Genomic DNA, 14977 nt, shown 5'->3' on the forward strand with positions numbered 1-14977 from the left:
TGAGATGAGGATCAAGAGAAAGTTCCTTTTATGAACTGTGACAGGCTTGGGCGTTGGTTGAATGAATGTCCTTGGGAGAGGGAGACGCTGAATTCTCAGGGAAGAGAAGGGACCATGGATACTGTCAGAAGAGGTTGGAAGGATTGCCTTGGAGAAAAAGAAGGAACTGGAAAGGAGAGGAAAGATGCAGTTGGGGTTTGCAGGGTGGGAGCAGGAAGTGAAGGAATTCCCATCTGATTTTTTCTACGAAACAGGAGGAAAGGTCATCTGTTATGCAAAAAAGGGGGCAGTGAGGCATCAGAGGTTTGGAAAAAATTGCTCAAGGTTTGAAAGGATTGTCACAGGAAGTGGAGCCGTGACACAGGGTGGAGGGATCATTTGTGCTGGAATCGTGACGACACAGTGGGTACGCACTGCTGAGCTGTGCACCACTCCCCAGCAGTGCCTGATTTCAAACGCAGTGTGCAGGAGGCAGGCAACAGTTTCCTCGAACATCTGCCGGAGAGTTCTAGGAAAAGACAGAGAGGCAAGGCAGGTGAAGATAGCAGAAGGTTACCGAAACAATGGATCTTCAACTCTGAACTGGCAAGAAGCGTCATGAAAGAAATGCAGATGATGGATTGGAGAAGCGAAAGGCCAGTGGACTGGTCACCCAAATGGGACTGAAGGACAGCTGCAGAGGAAACAAATTGTAAGGAAGAAATCAGAGGGAGGGATTTTTTTTTTTTTTTTGCGGTACGCAGGCTCTCACTGCTGTGGCCTCTCCCGTTGCGGAGCACAGGCTCCAGACGTGCAGGCTCAGCGGCCATGGCTCACGGGCCCAGCCACTCCACGGCAAGCGGGATCCCCCCCGGACCAGGGCACAGACCCGCGTCCCCCGCATCGGCAGGCGGACTCTCAACCACTGAGCCACCAGGGAAGCCCAGGGAGGGATATTTCTGAATTCATTTTTATAGATCAGGCTGAGAAGGAGAGATCAGAAGTTGAGCAACAATTATAGAAGGAGCCAATTTCAAGCATTAAGTGTCAAAAAAAAAAAAAAAAAAAAAAGGAAATCTCAAATTAACTATTGGGAAGTTGAGCCAGGTTTAAATGACGAAAAGGCCTGTGGATCACCTTTGGGTTCGGGAGGGCAAGAATGGGTGGGGAGAAAAGGTCGCTGGAAATAAGCAGGATTTGAGAGGCCAGAATATTGGACGTGTCTGTTATCCACATGTACCTTGAAGATGTCCAGGATGATGGCAGGACTTGAAGTGACAGAAAGACTCTAAGTCAGCCTTGAGTTCTTCCAGGGAGCAGTGGGGAAGTCAACAGACGATAGCGATGAAAAGGGAGTGAGCATTTCACTTGAATGGCTAAGCCTCAAAGGAGGGCTTGGGGAGCAAGGGGCCGGGTGGGGCAGCGTGTAGCAAGGCGTGGCATCCAAGCTGCCTTCAGCCATGGGGTGAGTGGTAGCAGAAAACATGCAGCCTTGTCTTAAGAGGAAGCAGAACCCTCTTGGAGAACCAACTTTCAGTTAAAGAGGGAAGTGTGACTAACCCTATAAGAAGCTGTGTGTGTAGAAGACCTTGATGATTTCAGAACAAACAGTTCCGGTGGGTGCATATTTCAGTGGCCCTAAATGCCTTCTCGTTTCCCTGTAATTTTCATGAAGGCCTTAGAGGAAGACGCAGTGAATGGGAAACAAACTGTATTGGGCATGATGGCTATAAACACCTAGTGGGTGGCTTCCCTGGTGGCGCAGTGGTTGAGAGTCCGCGTGCCGATGCAGGGGACACGGGTTCGTGCCCCGGTCCGGGAGGATCCCACGTGCCGCGGAGCGGCTGGGCCCGTGAGCCGTGGCCGCTGAGCCTGCGCGTCCGGAGCCTGTGCTCCGCGGCGGGAGGGGCCGCAGCAGTGAGAGGCCTGCGTACCGCAGGAAAAAAAAAAAAAAAAATCACCTAGTGGGTGCTTATGATAAGATGCAGCTCCCAATTCACCCTCCTGAGATCTTCACGAGAAAGGCAATCCTTACCTTTCTTGCTGGGAGGTGCCCTGGGTGCCTCTCGGAGCTCCTCTGGGTCACTTTGTTCAGGACCATCATCTCTTATCACTGACAAAAAATACGGAATTCACTTTAGAACTCAGAACAGGCTGACGAGAAAGTGCGGAGGGAGACTGGTGGGGGAACCAGAGGGAGGCTCTGGGCTGCACCTGCAGCACAGGGCTGGGGACTGGCCAGGGTTCCCTGGCTCTGCCTTGGTTTGATCAACTTGTGATTATCACAGTGAACCAGTGAACAACTGCTCCGCAGGGGGAGGGCTCAGTCTGAACCCTTTAGAAAGGTTTCCCTTTCTCAGTGGAAGAGAAGTCCAAAGGCTCTCAGCAGCTAGTGTGCGTGCTGATCTTGAGTTCTGGCGGCCACGATGAGTCTGAATGCTTTTGCCACATGAAAAGTACATGCTATTGCTTCGACGTCTGTGATGTGATCTTTGTAAACTGCTGTATCTGTGATTATTTCATCTCGAGAAATAGTGAAGGAGGTGAAGTGCCTTATGTATTTCCACCTATTTGCTGTCGAAGCAAGCAGGGGTCAGCTTGTACTTGCCAGCACTTGCTAGCAGCAAGAAGATACAAAGTTCCTCCAGCTTTTGCTGCACGAAGAAAGACAGAAGCACTTGAAGCCATGACAGATAAAGACCCATCTCACAAAAGGCAGTCACTTCCTTGTTTACAAGAGGCTGTGAGATCGGTCTCAAATTCCATCTTACATAGGAATAGCTAACTGAGGCAGCTAGCAAGCAGTCGTTAGACTTTTAAAATGATGTGTTTTGGGCTTCCCTGGTGGCGCAGTGGTTGAGAGTCCGCCTGCCGATGCAGGGGACGCGGGTTCGTGCCCCGGTCCGGGAAGATCCCACATGCCGCGGAGCGGCTGGGCCCGTGAGCCATGGCCGCTGAGCCTGCGCGTCCGGAGCCTGTGCTCTGCAGCGGGAGAGGCCACAACAGTGAGAGGCCCGCATAACGCAAAAAAATAAATAAATAAAATAAAATAAAATGATGTGTTTTATTTCAAGTTACTTAAATATCTTAAAAATCCAAATGATGTAAAGATGACGAGGGTTGAAAGTGAAAGTCCCCCCAGTCAGGGTGAGGGCTGCGAATGAGGGCCACATCCATGTCTGGAGCACCAATTCAGTGTTTTTGTTTGCTGTGCATTTTGATGCAGCAGTTTGGACATTTTCCTTCTTGAAGTGGCCTCAGAGAGGGGCTGAGTCAAACAGTCCTGCCATGACTCAGCCCCTTGTCCTTTCCCCAAGGTTCCCACCACATTGCCTCCTGGCAGATGAATGTTTTCCCTTTGCAGACCCCTTAGTGGTGTTTGGGGTCCAGGTCATGATACTGAGCAGGACACTGTGGGGCTCGTAGGCACAAAAGCCTTGCTGTGTCCCCCCATTTCTTGATTATAGGAAATAGGCTTCATTCGGCCTCCATGACCTTCCCGGAGTTCCAACCAGCAGGTTCAAACAGATGCTAATTAGGGAAGGGAGGGGATGTGGAGACCAGGGCAGACTGGGTGAAAGAAACAATAGTGCAGCCTTGGGGCAGGGTCCTGGTTCCCCCTCAAGGGATATGCGTAAGAGTAGCTTTGAGCTGTTTTTGCAGATACTGAATGCCCCACCCGGTGGAAGAAGTTAACAGGATGCTGCCCACAAGCACACAGACCCCAGACCAGTTGAAGCCAGAAGGTTGAGGATGCTGACTCCCACTTACCTCCCCACCAACCAATCAGAAGAAGGTCCACGAGCTGATCACGCCCCCTTTGAACTATTACTATGAAACTTCTCACCGCCCCCTCCCAGTTGGGACACGCAGTTTTGAGGGCACTAACCCGCTGTGGCCCCCTCTGCCTGGCAAAGCAATAAAACGATTCTTTTCTGCTTCACCCCAAACTCTGTCTCCGAGATATAATTCGATGTCTGGGTATAGAGGCTGGATTTGGCTTCACTTGGGCAAGTACTAGTGGGGCTCCTGTCCCTCGCCCTCAGTGCCGCCTCCCAGTCCACCTTTCCCAGACCTGTCTCCCTGGCCCTCCCCAGGGACTCGCTCTCCCTTTCCAAGCTCCTGAGGACGGGGTGAGCAGCACGACTGGGCCAGGATGGTGATGGAGAGCGGAGAGGAGAGCCCTGTGCATGGATGATCCAAATGGATCATTTGAACATGATTTGAACATGATCCAAATCTCCTCGTGGTAGATGCGAAAGCTAAGGTGAGCCTAAGTTGTCCCAATCAAGATTACCTGGCATGGGGCCTGATGGAGCGCAGGACATCTCTTGAGTGTCTTCTTTATCTTTTATTTGGGGGACCAGGTTGTCACTGGACACTGAGGAGAGGAAGAAAAGGAATTTCAGATCCGAGGACCCAAGAGCAGCAACCAGAAGTGGGAGGGACAAGAACAATCTATTCCAGCAGGTAAAAATGATGGGCCAACCAAACACCAGGGTCCCTCGAGGGTGGGGTAGAGGGGCACAGGGAACATTTCCCTTCTTTCTTTCTTTTTTTCTTTTCTGGCTGTGTTGTGTGGCTTGCGGAATCTTAGTTCCCCAAAAAGGGATCGAACCTGGGCCTGTTGCTGTGAAAGTGCCAAATTTTAACCACTGGACTGCCAGGGAATTCCCCAATCATTTCCTTTCAATCAATCACTTACTGGTTTAATAACACAGGCACTGTTTTTTTTTCCTTTGAAAATCTAGAAGATGGACTCTTCCATTGTTATTGGCTTCGTGGTTATGCTAACCTTATTTGGATGGTATTTTTTAGATGGGTGGAGAAAACCTCCAGACCAAACAGGGCCCTTTATTCTCGGTATCGGAGAGCTCAGAACCCATGATATCATTTCTGACAGAGGCCAATAATATTCCACAGTTACATTTAATGTAATCAGAGTCCTTTATCCTGATGGTTGGGGGAGATAAATGACACAATTTTAGAAGCTAATCAGGTCCAGCAACCTTTGAACATTTAATCATCTTTTCAAATAATTTCAATAACCTCCAAACCATATAAAAATGAATATGGTTGAAACTGAAAGGTCCCTGTAATCAGAGGGTGAGCAGTCGGTAAGCCCTGAGGGTGGGTGTGTTGCATAAGTTACTTTTCAGTTCAGAACAGTGTGTTTTGAGTGTTGGTTTGACGGGGCTCTTGGACGTGACAGCGTCCAAGTGGCTGTGACGGCATCCCTGACAAGAGGTCCTGAGCTGTGTTGGTGCGTCGGCCCCCCTCTCGTTTTTGACCTTGTCACTCCCAGTTCTTTTTCCTGGGGCTCCTGCCACAGCCCTCTTGGCTCGTAGGTGTGTGTCCTCCCTTCACAGCCACCTTGAGCTGGGCAAGTCGGCCCCAAGCAACACTGCCTGAACGGGGACAGGGTAGCTTGGGCATCTCTTGTGAATTTTCATCACTTACTTGTGATGTCAAGTTGTCATTGGTCATTGAAGACAAGAAGAAAAATCACAGGTTACAGGGACAGGGTGTCAGGGAGGAGAGTGGAAAAAATGTCAGGGGCAGGCAGAGTACCAAGGGCCAAAGGGCAGAGGGTTGGGGTGTTCAAGGGGTGAGAAGCAGGTGTTCTGGGTTCTGGGGCTTACCCAGGCCCCTGGCAGTGCCCACAATCCTTCTTGGAAAGAGCTGTGTATGGTGGTGCGTGCACGGGGAAGGAGTAGATCAAAAAGACAGGACCCTGAGGTTCTAGGGCCACAGGCATCCTAGGCTGGGGCTGCACAGGTGTTGGACAGGGTCTATTTCTCACCCGGAGTGAGGCTTCCTTCCTGGATGATTCCGGGGAGAGCCACGGTGAGGCCAGCAGGGCTGGGCTGCTTGTGCAGGATCTCGGCGCCGGGCTGGGCAGGTGCTCCGGGCTCGCCAACACTGGGTGAGCAGGGCGGGCTGCTCGATGGGGGGTGTTGGCAGGTGGACAGCGGCAGCAGTGCCCAGAGGGAGCTACTTCCTACTGGGTCGGCTGCGGCTTCCAGAGGGATCGTTGAGATTCTGCTCCCCCCTCCGTTGGAAATGACAACTGGGATTGGTGAAGGATCACACATTAGTACCTCAGAATTATTTGGAGAAGGGGATTTCTTTCTACTTGACGTTCAATAGGACAAGGGGGTGGAGTCTGTCACTCTCTCACAGGTGTGTAGAACTGAGTCATCATCATCATCGGCCATTTGTGGCCCCTTTAGATTTTCTTTCTTTGATTTGAACATTTAGTGCTATAACAACTGCTTCTAACCTCTGATCTCATACCACAGTGGTTTCACACATGAAGTTGAGATTGACTTTGTATCCAGGGATTTACTTTCTTTAGTTTTGCCTTCAGAATTTAGACAATCACGTACAATGCTATAATGTTAAATGTCTTCCTTGTTTTAAGAAATAAATATCTCACACCTCCCGGGAGCAAATAAGAGACAATATAAATTCCTTCGCACAGTGTATTAGGACCTCTATATTGTGGTTTCTGCTCATTTCTGCAGACTCAGTTTCCATGCCTTCTCACCTTGCACCCTGTGATCTGGCCACACCAAACTTCTCTCCCATCCCCAATACCCCAGGCCCTGGGCTTTCTGCATGCCGTTCCCCTGCAAGGCCAGGGTCGGGTTTCTTTTATGATTCTACTCTATTTATTTCAGAAGTAAAGTTGTCTCAACCAGTGAACAAAAAAAGGAAAGTAAGGCCGGATTTTGGAGAAGGTCCCAGAGCAAAATCACAGAGTTGGATCCAGAAAGATGCTTGAGCTCAGCAGGCCGGGGGTGTGGGGTGGGTTGGAGGTACCTATCAGTGTGTGGGTCCCTCTGACTCTTAGATTTACTTAGCCTGGTCTTTGAGCACATATTTCTCCCAGCACTGCCCTGATCCTGCTAAGAGCTGTGCCTGCCTGGGGGAGGACTCTTCTCTTTTGCTGCTCCTTTAGCTCAAGGAATCATTTCTCCTTTTGAGGAGGAGCCTCTTTTTTTTTTTTTTGCAGTCCGCGGGCCTCTCACTGTTGTGGCCTCTCCCGCTGCGGAGCACAGGCTCCGGACGCGCAGGCTCAGCGGCCACGGCTCACGGGCCCAGCCGCTCCGCGGCACGTGGGATCTTCCCGGACCGGGGCACGAACCCGCGTCCCCCGCATCGGCAGGCAGACTCTCAACCACGGCGCCACCAGGGAAGCCCGAGGAGGAGCCTCTTAATGGGAAAATGTCAAAGACCAGATGAAGAGCTGTCAACAGTGGTGACTCCACTAATAAGAATGTCACAATTCAGTGTGATCTACTGGTCCTTCCCTTGTTGTTCTCAGGTAAATGAACCACGTACTTTGACTAAACTAAGTGATTTTACTGCCCGCTCCTCTTACACTTGCTACTTTCTTCCCAGCAATGTCATTGCTCCTTTTATACTCCTTTACTTATTCAGCTCTTTCTCTTGCCTCAAGGAACTTCATTCTCTACTTCTTTCTCATACTCTCTTTCTATCTCTATGTCCACAATTCCCCTTCCTTCCTCTTTAGCTACCTTTCTTCCCTCCTCTAGCTTTACAATCTGCCCTCCAGCTGTCCTAGTTTAAAATAGTGATCATAATCTTGGAACCTGGTATTAGGAGACCCAAGTAGGACTCTTGGCTCTGCACTTAACAGACAAGTAACTTTGAGAAAGTTATTCTGAGCCTTAATTTCCCTATGTGTCATGTGGGGATAATAATGACTTCATAGGATTGTTTTAAAGATGACATAAGATAATCATACAAAGTGCCTGGGATAATGCCTAGCACATAGTAAGCACTCAGAAAACAAACAAACAAAACCCCAACCTAACCAAAACAAAACAAACTAACAACAACAAGGACCTACTATGTAGCACAGGGAACTATACTCAATATCTTACAATAATCTATAATGGAAAAGAATCTGAAAAAGGATATATATATATATATATATATATATATATATATATATATATATCTGAGTCACTTTGCTGTACACCTGAGACTAACACAACATTGTATATCAATCATACTTCCAAAAAAAAGATACTATTATCCATCCCTATCCATTTCTCTCCCTCTCTAGCTCTCCCTGTCCTTCTGTCAGACTTGGTCTCTGTCACTTTATGCATTCCCTTCCCTAGAGACTGTCCAGGATGCTACATTGTACAATTTCCCCCCTACTCATAGAACAGGTAAGACAGAAATGTTTGTGTCCTCTAGAAATTCATCTTAAAGAATCAGGGCCAGGGGCTGCTTTTCCTGTCACACTCGTGAGAGAGAATGGTCCATCTCTTCCCAAAGAGAAAGTGGGCAGTTCAAGTGCATATTCCACCAGGCAGAAAACCAGCCCAAACTTTTAGCGTAGCAACTTCTATCATGTTTCTATAGCCCCAAAGTTACTCAAGAAGCCTCATACCCCTTTTGAAGCTCTTGAAAGTCATCATCAAGTTGGGGTATTCACTCAGGTTTATTCGGCTGAACAACATCTGCAGAAATGACAGACTGAACGTGGTCTCCACCTGAGTGAGGATGTTGTACACGACCCTGGATAAAGGGACCAGATTTCTACAGGCTTCCAGAGATTCCTTAAAAAGCAGAGCAAAGGGTTATTATAAACGATTATGAAATGGAATGGAGATTGATTACACATTTGTGGTTTTCTAAGCTGTAAGAAAGTGATTTTGCTCTCCTAAGGAGGCATTTCGTGCAAAATGTCAATAGTCAAATTCTGTAACAGAGAGAAATCACAGTTCCGCATGTTTACTTTTGGAGCTTCATATATATTTGGATGGTTAGTCATAGGAATTCAGCATTCGTGAAAATAAGGCTCTTGTGAACCTTATTTTAGGTATATTTGAGGGAAGAGAGAAATGTTAAGGAAGGAAAGTGGAGTCAAAGGCTGCTACTGTGTACTTCTCCAAGGCTTTGGGCAGGACTCTTCAGCAATGGACCTAAGAGTTGGTCACCAGTGGCAATTCTGTGCATTGCTTGTTAGCCTCTGCTCTCTCTTTCCTTCTCTCTTGGACTTGAAATGGCCTAAATGGGAAATCAGAGAAGTCCCCCTGATGAGAGGTTGGCCAAAAGGAGAAACATGGCAGGAGAGAATCAACTACAAAATACTTACTGAGAAATGGCTAGGCTCGGTGAGCTCATCCTAGGGTACCTAGCAACAGATAAGACCAACATGGTGCTACCCGTGTCGGGGGCGAGGCTCTGTCAGGTGGAGAAGATGGACATTAAATAAAAAACACAAATTTTAAAAATACTCGATTCCTGCTGATAGCAGTGTTATGAAGGGAAAGCATGGATTGCTATGGGGAACAATAACGAGGGGGTCTTAATTAGATGAGTGGGCCAAGGACCCTCTCTGAGGAGTGACATCTGAGTTATGATCTGAAAAAGGGGTGGATCCAACCAGGCCAAGACTGGGGGAAGATTGTTCTACCAGTGCTAGCGCTTTTCTGGGCTTGGGGCTCAGCAAAGGCTTTAAACAACCAAAATTATGGGAAAAGAGTGTCATTCTTGTCCACATAGCCATATTTCCCACAGCCTGTCTTGCTTCACATCAGAATGCACTGTGGGTCACGAGCTCTTAAGCGTTGGGATGGTACCCTTAGTGGGTTGAATGGTGGCTCCTCATATCCAAAGATATGTCCGCTTGAAACCTGTGAAAGTGACCTTATTTGGAAAAAGGGTCTTTGCAGATGTAACTAAGGATCTTGAGATGAGACCATCCTGGATTAAGGTGGGCCCTAAATCATGGTGACAAGTGTCCTTGTAAGAGAAGAGAAAGGGAGAAGACACAGAGAGGAGAAGGCAGTGTAGAGATGGAAACAGCAAGTTAAGTGACGTTTCCGTGAGCCAGGTTTACCATGGATTGCTTGCACCACCAGAAGACAGGAGAAAGTCAGGGAATGGACTGTCCCTCAGGGTCTCGAGAAGGAATCAACCCAGTCGACACCTTGAGTTTGGACTTCTAGCCTCCAGAACTGTGAGAGAACACATTTCCTTGTTTTAAGCCATCTGGTGTGAGGTCACCTACCCTGGACACCTTCTTTCCCTGGTAATGACCATTTTTGCCTGGAACTTCCAAATTCTAGAAGCCCTGGGGTGTTGTGGTTTGAGACCTCAATGATCTGGCATTCCTGGTGGGAGCTGCGTTGCCATGGCAAAGTGGTCAATGTGACTTACCTGGTACAGTCTCTCGGTGATGAAGAAGTTGTCTCGGAGGCCTTCGAAGAAGGGAAATGGCTTGTTTATGGCATAAGCAATCTCCAGCTTCTGATGTATAAAGTGCTGTAGAAGAGCCTCTTTCAAGGCCCTGGTCATGGTGAATCTCCTACGGAAGAGGCACCAGAAGAAAAGAGAAGCAAAGACTTTGAGGAATTAGGGGAGCTGCTCTCCGTGTTGTACAGGCATCTCGAGACAGGCATTCTGGTCCCAAAGGCATCCCTCAGCAGTCTGAAAAGCGACATCTGCCAAAAAGACTCATGGGTATAGGAAGCAGTGACAATGCCCAGAAACAACAGAAGCTGAAAGTGACCGACAACGTGACAATGAAATCCCAAAGGGGCTGCTGGTACTAAATAGAGCTATTTACCGCGCGCTTCCTGCATGCCGGACTGTGTACTAAGGGTTTCACATGCAGTCACTTATTTGATCTTCACAAAACCCTTTCAGTTTGGATTGCACCTATTTATATTGTCAAGGACACTGAGACATAGAGAGGTTTAATAACTCGCCCTAAATTGCAAAACTTGGAAGTGGTAGAGAGGGACGAATTCCAATTTTCTGGTTCCAGGTGTGTAGATTTAAGTACTATGGTCTGCGGCTACATTGAGCTGAGTTAACCAAGATTGCTGGGACTCAGTTTAAGTATACACTAGCAGTGCTCACACAAAAGCGAACGCCCAAAGACGAGTAGGAAGATGGAAACCTGATAATATTTAGAAACTTTATTAAACCACCTATAATCTCTGACACCAGACAAGCCTGACATAAATAAGAACGTGAAGGGTGTGAAAGGCATATTAGCAAAGGTGACTTGACTGATTTATTTTATGTATCAATTTCACATCTCAGAACAGACGTGTCTTTTCCCACGCCCATGCGACATTACAATATTTGACCACTTGTAGGCCATGAGAAAAGATTGATTAAGTTATAACAGGAAGAAAATGTACCTATGAGATTCTTGACAAATTGTCAAGAAAAGGGAGTCACTAACAAAAAATTCGATCACCTAGAGATATTTTTAAAAACAAAACAAACGGATCCCATTTTTCCAATTTCACTTTGTGTCAAAGATGAACTGTTAATTAATGACTATTTCTAGGGATTTAATCCCAGTAGCAGATCAAGCAACCCTGTCTCTTTCTCCTCATTCCCCAATACTTAAGGTTAACAGAAAAAAATATCCATTGTAAAAAACAATCATCCACAACAGTACTAGAATACAAGAGAAGATGCCATAGGGGGTCTAGAGTTGTGATGAAATCCTAGAAGATAGAGAACAGATGGGAAAGAAATCTACCGTTCGCCATCTGCATAGGGGAAGGATATTGCAAAGATCAGCACAGGGCCAGAAAACACCAGAATGATCACATGCTAAGAAGAGGAAGGGGCCCTGGATGACTAATTACACTACAGCATTCAGAACAGACCATCCTTCATAACCCTCATTCTTCATCTGTTATGATTGTCAAGGATGAACGTGAAGCACAGAGAGGTTAGGTAACTAGCCCAAGGGTGGCAAGGCAGAGCTCATCTGACCAAAGTCCCATTTCTCACGAGTGCATTTTACCATGTCTCATATATGAGCACTCAGGTTTGTATTATGTAAAAGGGTCTGAAAAATGAATAGGCAAAGACAAACATTCAGTGCAAAAGACGTAAACGGGCAATTGAGTCAAATGCACGATTAATATGTAAAAAACATGGTAACTCGCTAGTAGTTGGAACAGTGCAAACAAAAATAATTTAATAACGTTTGCCTATCAAATTGGTCAAGATAAAAATAATAGCAATAATCATAGGCAGTCCTGGGGAAGATGTAAATAGGTCCAAACTTTCTGGAGGTTAACTTAGTAATCAGTGCCAAATACCCTAAAATATGTATTCCCTTGAGTCCTAAATTCCACTTCTGGGAATTTATTTCAAGAAAATTATCATGAATGTGTTTGAAGAAAAGATATTAAAAAGTTAATACACTCTAGAGGAAATTAAATGTACTCTCCTTATTTTCTCTTTTCCACTAGCTTCCCAACTACCTCTAGTCACCTGTACAATGAATAGTGAATGAGTTGCCCGTTTGGGGAAGGGTGCAGGATCCCTCTGCACCGACAAGGAAGGTACAGAGCAAATCTCAAGTTCCATCCACAATAACAGGCTAGGATTTAGGGAAGAAAGAACTGAACTGTTGTATTTGCTCCCCCTCTTCATCCGTCTTCTTTATAACAGGCTCCTATTAAATCCCATATCCCCTCTCTACCTCTTTGGAAAACATTATTTAACAAAGAAAGAGCCTCACAGTTTAAACTGTTGGGTTTCACCCTGCAGCTGTTGCCAGGACCTTAACTGTAAAAGCCAATCACCAAAAGTGAATAAAGCAGCCGAGACGAAAACCTACCTGGATGCTGAGATTGCTACCTGTTCCTTCCCCCTTCCGGGTCCAGGGGCTGGCTAGGGATGGCTCCTAGGAGACTGGGAGAAGGGCAGGGAGATACCAGTGGGCGAAACAGGAAGTCTGCTTTTCCACGCACGGTGAGGGCCGGGCTTCCGAGAAAAGGAAAGTGAAACGAATTGGGCAGATCCTGCAGAGCTAAAGGCAAAGCCGCGCGCCGTGCTTGCAGCCTCCCTCCACCTCCGGAAACTCGTGAGATTCCCAGGGCATTTGGGGGGCGGAGGGGGGTTGCTGCCTATCGGGCGTCATCCTGGGGAGGTGGGTACAAAGGGGAGGAGGCATAGGGTCCAGCCCCAGGGTCCCCGAGAACTGGGAATCCACCATCTATGTGCCTCCGTACCCACTTTTATTTCCCCAGGACTCGTCCTCCTCTCTATACTTTTTGGGGTGATGAAAGTGAGCCTAAACGGAATTGTGGTGATGGTGATTGTTACACAACTGAATAAATTTACTAGAAATCATCAAACTTAAAAAAACAAACAAAAGAACAAAGGGGAGGTGCGGAGACTCAGAAATGCCTGTACTTTGTCAGGGTAAAATGATGACCAAAGAAAATGGAAATCAAAGGAAACCGGAATATAAACTGAAATCATGCAGTGGCAGGCTGCAGAACTGCAGGCAGGCCAGTGTGTCGGAGCCAGGCTGGCAGTTGGCAGCTGGAAGTGTGTGGAAATTGGATCTAGGGCAGAGCCAGGGCCAGGAGAAGACTCTAGGGCAGCCATTCCAGGGAAGCAGGGAATGCCCCCTCTGTACGTCCGATTCAAGATTTCTAATGTGCGTTGGCATGTAGGGTCTGTGAGAAACCCTTTAATGTAGAAATCTGTTGAACTTTATTTGAATCAATGATTCTCATATGTATTCGATCCATGGGTTCCCCCTCCAGGACACCTATAAGGTGTCCTATCCCTCAGAAAAAAAGATGGGAAACACAGTTCTAGGGTCCAAGAATCCTTGAAACTAAGGCTAACCTACAAGGGCAAGAGCTCAATTTTATTGAAGTATAAAATGCATTCAACTTAAGTGTGCATGTCAATGAGTTTTTACAAATGTATTGGGTTGTCCAAAGTGTTCATTCAGGTTTTTTCATAACATCTTAAGGAAAAACCCAAACGAAGTTTTTGGCTAACCCGATAATTACAACCACAATTAAGATATAGACCTGGGCTTCCCTGGTGGCGCAGTGGTTGAGAATCCGCCTGCCGATGCAGGGGACACGGGTTCGTGCCCCGGTCCGGGAAGATCCCACGTGCCGCGGAGCGGCTGGGCCCGTGAGCCATGGCCGCTGAGCCTGCGCGTCCGGAGCCTGTGCTCTGCAACGGGAGAGGCCACAACAGTGAGGCCCGCATACCACTAAAAAAAAAAGATATAGACCATTTCCATCACCCCCAGAAGAAGGCAGATTCAGTGGAACATACTTCGGAAACATACTACTTGGAGGCTTCCCAATTCTCACCTACTTTGGCCCATGACCCTGACCAAGACCTTGGATTCTACAGATACCTTGACTCCTGTTCATCTCTGTCTTTGACCCATTGTCCTGCTTGGATTTCTAGTCCTCTGGTTTTGTTTATTTGTTTTATTTGTGCTTTGCTCCCATTTCTTTATCTTTCAACATTATGCCGATGCAGTGTGTTTTTCTAAGTTGCTTCAAATCCTTTACAAAATGAGGGCTGGGTGTAAGTGAAAAAATTATGTACAAACATAAATGTAACACACTTGTTAGCTAGCAGCATCTAATGAGAAGCCTGCCACTTTCTTTGAGATTTCAGTGACATTTGGCTCAGTTTTTTTCCCAAGCACTCCTGGCTACATTTGTAAAGTGCCCACATAGTCAAGAAAACATAGACTTGCACATCAGGCTTCTCTGCCCAAACTTAGCACTTCCTTCTGGTTGTAGGAATTGGGAGGGTTCTTTCTGGCCTCTGGTTGCTTTCCAGAAATTTGAAGAATGTTTTCCCCAGCACTTCAGCTCTCTCCAGTCCTGTGTCTGAAACACTGGGTCTAACTCGTCCAATCCAGGCTCACTACTGTGCTTGGCCAGCCCATGGGCCTCAGAGAAGATCTGAAATGTCTGGCTTTTTCTTTTTTCGTCTCACAGTCACCTTGGCAAGACGCAGGAGCAAATGTGGCATTTTCTTCCTCCCCGTTGCCACTATGCCATGTCACCTCAAAACAAATTTGACCTGTTTGAGCTCAAGAGACTTTCCTGCCCTCTTTCCTTTGCGGGAACAAGTGGTCCCCTCTCTTCCCTGGATGCCGGGAAATGGCCCTGCTCCTCCTCCCCGAGGCTGAGAGTGGGCG

At 47.2% G+C, this 14977-nt stretch overlaps 2 protein-coding genes across 22 annotated transcripts in view; one reads left to right on the forward strand and one right to left on the reverse strand.

Annotated features, from left to right (window-relative positions):
* SP110 (SP110 nuclear body protein) overlaps positions 1-13074 on the reverse strand; it is a 49233-nt gene extending 36159 nt beyond the window's left edge. For 6 of the 10 annotated variants that reach the window (XM_067027131.1, XM_067027130.1, XM_067027135.1 and 3 more), the window contains exons 1-6: positions 12623-12765; positions 10186-10333; positions 8411-8579; positions 5783-6049; positions 4277-4360; positions 2015-2092 (exon numbers count right to left, since the gene is read on the reverse strand). In XM_067027131.1, the coding sequence (XP_066883232.1) occupies positions 2015-2092; positions 4277-4360; positions 5783-6049; positions 8411-8579; positions 10186-10323 (736 nt within the window). In that variant the 5' untranslated portion in view covers positions 10324-10333; positions 12623-12765. Of the gene's footprint in view, positions 1-2014; positions 2093-4276; positions 4361-5782; positions 6050-8410; positions 8580-10185; positions 10334-12622 lie in introns of all 10 variants that reach the window. The other 4 variants (XM_067027134.1, XM_067027132.1, XM_067027133.1 and 1 more) reach the window with 3 other exon arrangements.
* Positions 12742-14977, forward strand: part of LOC131750527 (nuclear body protein SP140-like protein) — a 76206-nt gene continuing 73970 nt past the window's right edge. For 7 of the 12 annotated variants that reach the window (XM_067027137.1, XM_067027141.1, XM_067027143.1 and 4 more), the window contains exon 1: positions 12788-12868. The gene's annotated coding sequence lies outside the window, so the exon portion shown is untranslated. Of the gene's footprint in view, positions 12869-14977 lie in introns of all 12 variants that reach the window. The other 5 variants (XM_067027139.1, XM_067027140.1, XM_067027146.1 and 2 more) reach the window with 3 other exon arrangements.

This window comes from Kogia breviceps, chromosome 2 (assembly GCF_026419965.1).
Source record: "Kogia breviceps isolate mKogBre1 chromosome 2, mKogBre1 haplotype 1, whole genome shotgun sequence".
Lineage (NCBI taxonomy): Eukaryota > Metazoa > Chordata > Mammalia > Artiodactyla > Physeteridae > Kogia > Kogia breviceps.